General features: G+C 46.0%; 1 protein-coding gene across 4 annotated transcripts in view; it reads left to right on the top strand.

Annotated features, from left to right (window-relative positions):
* Positions 1–3,896, top strand: part of slc25a26 (solute carrier family 25 member 26) — a 32,485-nt gene extending 28,589 nt beyond the window's left edge. For all 4 annotated transcript variants that reach the window (XM_056437466.1, XM_056437465.1, XM_056437467.1 and 1 more), the window contains one exon: positions 3,562–3,896. In XM_056437466.1, coding sequence (XP_056293441.1) covers positions 3,562–3,673 — 112 coding nt within the window. In that variant the 3' untranslated portion in view covers positions 3,674–3,896. The remainder of the gene's footprint in view (positions 1–3,561) is intronic.
* The last annotated feature ends 3,840 nt before the right edge of the window (positions 3,897–7,736 follow it).

Here is a 7,736-nt window from a genome sequence, read left to right as displayed (position 1 = left end):
TAGAAGTCTCCCAAGTGACGGATTAAAGGGAAGAACGGTTCAAGGAGGCCGAGTTATCCTCTCTTTTAGAGATTTTGATGCTACATTTCCCATAATGCACCTCAGTCGCATTCGACACTCCCAGCTTGTGTTATTCAAACTTTTCTCTGCAGGCTTTACTTCGTGGTCCTCCTCGATGTGGCTCACTGTCACGGCTCACCGGGATGCCACATGTTCTTTCCGCTTGATCCCGCACCCGATTGGCTCCTGCTTGTTGCCTTCCCCGGTTGGAACCGGTTCAGGTCGGAGCGCCTGTGGCTGCGTTTCAGGCACGAAGAGCGAGAGGAAGTCGGGCGTGTCACTCCTTCGCCGCAGTACGAAGGAAACGTTGTTGTCCTTAATGGGGTTTGACCTCCAAGGGGTTTGACCTTCAAGGGGTTCGTCCTCCAAGGGGTTTGACCTTCAAGGGGTTCGTCCTCCAAGGGGTTTGACCTCCAAGGGGTCATCCTATAAGGGGTTTGACCTCCAAGGGGTTCGTCCTCCAAGGGGTTTGACCTCCAAGGGGTCGTCCTATAAGGGGTTTGACCTCCAAGGGGTCGTCCTATAAGGGGTTTGACCTCCAAGGGGTTCGTCCTCCAAGGGGTTTGACCTCCAAGGGGTCGTCCTACAAGGGGTTCGTCCTTCAAGGGGTTCATCCTTCAAGGGGTTTGACCTTCAAGGGGTTTGACCTCCAAGGGGTTCGTCCTCCAAGGGGTTTGACCTCCAAGGGGTTCGTCCTTCAAGGGGTTTGACCTCCAAGGGGTTTGACCTTCAAGGGGTTTGACTCCAAGGAGTTCGACCTTCAAGGGGTTTGACCTTCAAGGGGTTTGACCTCCAAGGGGTCGTCCTATAAGGGGTTCGTCCTTCAAGGGGTTCGACCTTCAAGGGGTTTGACCTCCAAGGGGTTCATCCTTCAAGGGGTTTGACCTCCAAGGGGTTTGACCTCCAAGGGGTTCGTCCTTCAAGGGGTTCGTCCTTCAAGGGGTTTGACTCCAAGGGGTTTGACCTCCAAGGGGTTCGACCTTCAAGGGGTTTGACCTCCAAGGGGTTTGACTCCAAGGATTTCGACCTTCAAGGGGTTTGACCTCCAAGGGGTCGTCCTATAAGGCAAGGCAAGGCAAGGCAAGTTTATTTATATAGCACATTTCATACATGAATGCAATTCAAAGTGCTTTACAAAAAATAGATCAAGAATAAGAAATAAAAAAAGAGGAATACAAAGTGCATCAAAGAAACAATTTAAAAAGGCATAAAAGCATAAAAGAAGATTAATAAAAGAAAAAATAAAGATAAAAATCTAAGTGCAAAGAATCATTCCTTCTGTCGTTGTCTTATTATTTCAGGATTAATACAAGATTCAATTTAAGGCAATGGAGAACATAAACGTATTTAGCCTGTTTTGAAAGTAGTAAGAGTTGGTGCAGATCTAAGCTCTTCCGGAAGTTTGTTCCAACTGTGTGTGGCATAATAACTGAATGCTGCTTCACCATGTTTTGTTTTAACCCTGGGAACAGTTAGCAGACCGGCCCCAGATGACCTAAGAGGCCTAGAGGGTTCATAAGGTGGAAGCAAGTCAGAGATATATTTTGGACCTACACCATTTAGAGATTTATAAACGAGCAGCAGTATTTTGAAGTCGATTCTCTGACGTACTGGTAGCCAATGCAGAGACCTGAGAATGGGTGTAATGTGTTCAACTTTCTTAGTCTTTGTTAGGACTCTGGCAGCGGCATTCTGAATAAGTTGTAGCTGTCGAAGTGCTTTTTTGGGGAGACCTGAAAAAAGACTATTACAATAGTCTAACCTACTGGAGATGAAGGCGTGAATTAGGGGTTTGACCTCCAAGGGGTTCGTCCTTCAAGGGGTTTGACCTCCAAAGGGTCGTCCTATAAGGGGTTTGACCTCCAAGGGGTTCGTCCTTCAAGGGGTTTGACCTCCAAGGGGTCGTCCTATAAGGGGTTTGACCTCCAAGGGGTTCGTCCTTCAAGGGGTTTGACCTCCAAGGGGTCGTCCTATAAGGGGTTTGACCTCCAAGGGGTTCGTCCTTCAAGGGGTTCGACCTTCAAGGGGTTTGACCTCCAAGGGGTCATCCTATAAGGGGTTTGACCTCCAAGGGGTTCATCCTTCAAGGGGTTTGACCTCCAAGAGTTCATCCTTCAAGGGGTTTGACCTCCAAGGGTTCATCCTTCAAGGGGTTCGTCCTTCAAGGGGTTTGACCTTCAAGGGGTTTGACTCCAAGGGGTTTGACCTCCAAGGGGTTTGACTCCAAGGATTTCGACCTTCAAGGGGTTTGACCTCCAAGGGGTTCGTCCTTCAAGGGGTTTGACCTCCAAGGGGTCGTCCTATAAGGGGTTTGACCTCCAAGGGGTTCGACCTCCAAGGGGTCGTCCTATAAGGGGTTTGACCTTCAAGGGGTTCGTCCTTCAAGGGGTTTGACCTTCAAGGGGTTTGACCTCCAAGGGGTTTGACTCCAAGGATTTCGACCTTCAAGGGGTTTGACCTCCAAGGGGTTCATCCTTCAAGGGGTTTGACCTCCAAGGGGTTCGTCATTCAAGGGGTTTGACCTCCAAGGGGTTCGTCATTCAAGGGGTTTGACCTCCAAGGGGTCGTCCTATAAGGGGTTTGACCTTCAAGGGGTTCGTCATTCAAGGGGTTTGACCTTCAAGGGGTTCGTCATTCAAGGGGTTTGACCTCCAAGGGGTTCATCCTTCAAGGGGTTTGACCTCCAAGGGGTCGTCCTATAAGGGCTCGTCCATCAAGGGGTTCGACCTTCAAGGGGTTTGACCTCCAAGGGGTCGTCCTATAATGGGTCGACCTTCAAGGGGTTTGACCTCCAAGGGGTCGTCCTATAAGGGTTCGTCATTCAAAGGTTCGTCCTTTAAGGTGTTGTTAAGAGGTGGAAAATATTCCCCTTTTCAACGCTCCGGGTAACACCTGCACACGCACACATAGACACACACACACACACACACACACTTCATCTGGTTCGGGCCACGCGGGGGCGGACCGGCAGTCAGAAGGTGTCGGTCGGCAAATTCACGGCGAGGGAGAGAGACAGGCGGAGAGGGAGAGCTGTGTGTGTGTGTGGGGGGGGGGGGTATAAGAAAAAGGCAGAAAAGGAACAGACGGGCGAGCGAGCGTCTGAGAAGTGGATGACGCAGCGAGAAAAGGGAGAAAACCCCGAATAACTGAGCCAGCTGAGGGGGCGTCGCCGGGCGGAGAGACGGAGGGAGGGGACGGCAGACGGACATGTGTGGATGCCATTCAGAGAGAGAGAGGGGGGGGGTGCTCCAGGGAGGCCTCAGGGTGGGGGCTTGAAGCCTAATCCCAAAAACAGCTGTGTAGCAGGAGGAGGGGGGGGGGGTCTCATGGCCAGTCACATCCTGTGACCCCCGCGGCGTCGACGGCTTCTCGTCGGGGTCCCTCGGTCGCCCCGACTTCTTCCCCCCCCTCTCTCTCTCTCTCTCTCTCTCTCTGTGAAGTGACTCTCAAGGTTGACCCGCCTCCTCCTCCTCTTCTTCTTCTCCTCCTCTTCCTCTGCAGTCTGTTCGCGGGCAGCATCCCGAGGACGGCCTTCATCAGCGTGGGCGGGTTCATCTTCCTGGGCGCCTACGAGGAGGCCCGCCGCTCTCTGATGACCGTCCCGGGTCCCTGACCTGGAGGGGGGCGGAGCTACCTCGTCCCTTGGAGGAGGCGGAGCTACCGCGTCCCGTGGAGGATGATGGATGGCATCCCGCCCCCCCTTCCCCACCCCGGGGTGCTGCATTCCTGAACAGGCTGAGCTCACACCAGTGGTGAAATGGAGCCACGCCCTGTCACAACATCTTTACGTGTGTGTGTCAATGATTGTGGTATTAAAGTCTCTTTTTATGCTCTGAGGTGATGTTTGGTGATTCGGTTCCTCTCGTAAATCTCCCTCTCACTCGGTTTCATGATCATTTTTAGTGCTTCATCCATATTTCCTTCTTTTTTAAAGACCAACGGGGGGGGTTGCACACAGCAATATGTCGCTATTGTTAAATTCCCCCGGAGCACCACTGAGCTCATCCACCTGCAGGAGCTTTAATTTAATTCTCAGGATGTCGACGACAAAGAAGCAGTCATCCACAATGTGTTACTATCAGCTGTACTTTAAATGTGCATATAAGTCATAAACAAAGCCTCCCAAAACGCAACGTCTTACGAATCCAAAATGTGCTAATCAATAGATCGATGGAGTCCTCCATCCAGTGGCGCTACTCCGAGTGAGAGTTGAGAAGATGGATCGTCTCTGCCGACAGTTATTTGTTCGTTTGCTTTCTTTCTGGGAGCTAAAGCTAATATCAGCTATAATTTAAATATTTATAAATCCATTATTTGAGGTTTACCACATTACTTCGGCGTCGCCCGGGAAAACAAAACACTCAAAACTCTTATTTTTATATAGTTTGCCAAGTTATCGGCTGTCGGTCTAAAACAAAGTATTCATATTAATAGTTTGTTAAATTAAATGCATGTTTATGAAGTGTTTTTCTTTAGGGATTCATTCAGTGATCGACATGTTTATCGAAATATTTTCTTAAAAAGTTGTAAAATGCTGTATTTGGATATATTGAACATCATGAATGACATAGAAGTGAAATATATGATTTGTTACACGAGAAAAATGGAACCCAAAATTTGCCAAAATGGCCTCTTTGACACGTTTTTTTTTTTTTTACTTTGTTCTGCTTCAATTTTTCAAAGTCAAACTTTGCAGGGAGAATGTTTACATATTTTAATATGATTTGTGGGAGTTTTAAACTTTTCAACTGCCTCATTCCAAACAAATAAACATCCTAGAAGTGCTTTTTTTCAATTCGGTCCTGAAATCTTTAAATTTGTTCTGTGTTATCTTCATTTACTCTTACCCAGTAACATAGACCGATATGTACATGTGAACAAAAGAAAATGATGTTTAAAAAGGTAAAAATGATGAAAGTAGCCCTAGTGGTTGCAGAGTTTTAGTTTGGGGATGGCAAATATTCAGGCCGCAAGAAGGTTCGTTTGCTTTTTTTTGGGAGTTTAAGCAACGCAAAATTTTAAATATTTTTTAAACCATTTTTTGGGGTTTTTACCAATTCCCAACGCCCAAAAACAACCTAAAATTTTTTTTATTGTTTGGGTTAAATCCTTTTGGCTAAACAAAGTTTATATTTTTTATTTGTAAATTTAAAGCAGGGTTTATGAAGTGTTTTTCTTAAGGGTTATGGGGGTGATCGCTGATAAATTTTTTTAAAAACTTTTTTATATAGAAAAATCTTTAATACTAAATAAATAATATTTTTACCAGTGGCCCAAAAATTTAAAAGGCCTCCACGTTTAGTTTGTAAAATTTTTAAATTAAAATTTCGGGGAAAATTTTAAATTTTAAAATTTTTGGGGTTTTAAATTTTAAATGTTTTAAAAAATAAAATTAAATTTTTTTAAGGCCCTAAATTTTTAAATTTTTCTTTTTCTTTTTTACTTTTAACCAGTAACAAGCCGAGTCATGTGAACAAAAAAATGAAAAAAGGGAAAATGTGAAGTACCTAGGGTTGCAGAGTTTAAGTTTGGGGATGCAAATTTACCAAGAAGAAAAAATACAAGTGCTGTCTTTGAGGCTTCGGGTGCCGGGTAACCCAGATCATTGTTTTAGGATTTCAGCCGGACGAGCCCCAAATCTGCCCGAATAGGAAATGTATTGCTTGTATTGTTCCCCTTTGCATGAAAGAGTTTGTTGTATGATACACTAGATGAACATGTATGACAATTTTGATCATTCAAGCATGAAAGGGGACGGTGCCTCTTTTTTCAACTTATAAACAATCTTAATTCATTTTTTAAACTTTATACCAGGGGTTTCCAATGGGTTAAGAAGGCATCCCTATGTAAGTAAAAAATAAATTATCAGCAAAAATCCCAAATGTTTTCATGAAATTATAAAATGTGTTTAAGATCAAAAACTAATTTACTTTCTATATAAACAGACACTCCGGCGGATCCATACAGCAAGAAAGTTGGAACACTGCTGCTCTAGGCCAGAAAGACACACCTTTTAATAATAAAATTAAAATGTGGTGCAATTGCTATCCTTGAGGAATGCTGGCCCCATATCAGTGTGGGGTGCAGAGAACACTGACCAAGGGGAGACTAATTGTGTCAGTCTCCTTAAATTTTGAAGGTTTTGGGTCCCTTGATGTGGAATTGATGAAAATCACAGTAAAGGGCCCTAAGCTGTAATCCCCAATAAACTGGACTGCCCTGCCACTCACCACTTGTTCATTTAAAAAACCCTTTGGACAGGGGCTCCCAATATGCCGTCCAAAATAGGAAGAAATCACACCAACAAGTCCACCAAACTCGGCAACTTATCAAATGTTTGGTCCAGGCATTCTTAAAACACCAAACAACACCCATCAAGATTTTCAAACATCGGGATCACCCAGAGGAAAATTGGGCGCCCTGGGAAAATCTTGCCCCGGAAGAACAACCCAATAATCGAAAGCATCGCTTCAGGGCCCGCACCTTTGGGGAGGGTGGACACCTTTTGGGATTTTGAAAGACGGGCACCACTGACCCGAAAGAAAAGCCATTCTTCAAGGGGGCTTCAACCCTGAAGAGCATTGGGTCTGCAAATAACCTGAAAGGAGTGTCAATCACAAGGGGCCCTCAAACAACGATTGTTCCAAAATGGTCAATACAGGCCGACATGAACCAGGGGTACGGTAAAGGGGTATTTGGGCCTATATGTAAAGCATCGCATGGGGGACGGGGATGTATGGACATTCTTGGCCGGCATTTTCTGCAAAAAACCCAAAAACAGATAAGAGCAACCTCGGCAGAAACCCACCCCCTGAGGGGGACCAGTTTCAAAGGATATGGCTCGAAATCAGCATGGAATGAAACCCCAAGAGTTCGCAAATAAACCAGTCTGGCCACACTGGGATGGTGTTTGAAGGGAATTTTGAAAAAAGGTCGTCCCTACTTCACGACCACGAGATCAAGCCAAAATGGCATTTCAAGCTAGATTTGCCTGCCCAAAGCCAGAGGAGTTTTACCCCTGCACAAGCCCTCAAACAGATTTATCAAATGTGTACATGACGAGTAACACAAGGATCCTGCAAGCTCCAATACTGAATCGTCCCCCGGGATTTGGTGAATCGACCCGGACGCTAAACCACTCAAAAGATCCTCAAGCAACCCTAATGGGGCACAGGTTCCAAAGGAATGAGCATTGGCTGAAAAAAACCTTTCTAAGACCCAATATGGTGCTGGGCATACTGGAGGGTTTTTGGAAAAGTTGCTTGGAAACTTAAGCCACGAAAAAAGGCATAAAGCCTTTTTAAAATGATCATCACAAGCGGGTCAGGGTGGAGCGACTAGGCCCTTTCCCAGGAAAAAACCTGTGAAAACATCGACAGTTTAAACTAAGGTTTTCCCGGGCCTTCGGTATACTTTTTCCAAAACACCTCTCGGTTTTGATCAAACGGACGCCATAAAGAGTTCCATAACCGGACCGACCCAACACTAGCTGGATGGGGTTCAACACCAAGCAGGTTTGGTCAAAGCGTAATACTGCTGGTACAACCAGGGCCCCTCAAGTCAAGACACACTTTGGATGCCGACCTCATGAGGGTTGTCTGTTCACCATGGGGGGCTAGATGGTTGAGCCTCTCAAGGAGACATCACATGTCGATGACCACCCCATTTGGCCACCG

The sequence above is a fragment of the Pseudoliparis swirei genome, chromosome 18 (assembly GCF_029220125.1).
Source record: "Pseudoliparis swirei isolate HS2019 ecotype Mariana Trench chromosome 18, NWPU_hadal_v1, whole genome shotgun sequence".
NCBI lineage: Eukaryota > Metazoa > Chordata > Actinopteri > Perciformes > Liparidae > Pseudoliparis > Pseudoliparis swirei.
Note: the sequence above shows the minus strand (reverse complement) of the source record. Positions and strands in the feature narration are given on the sequence as shown.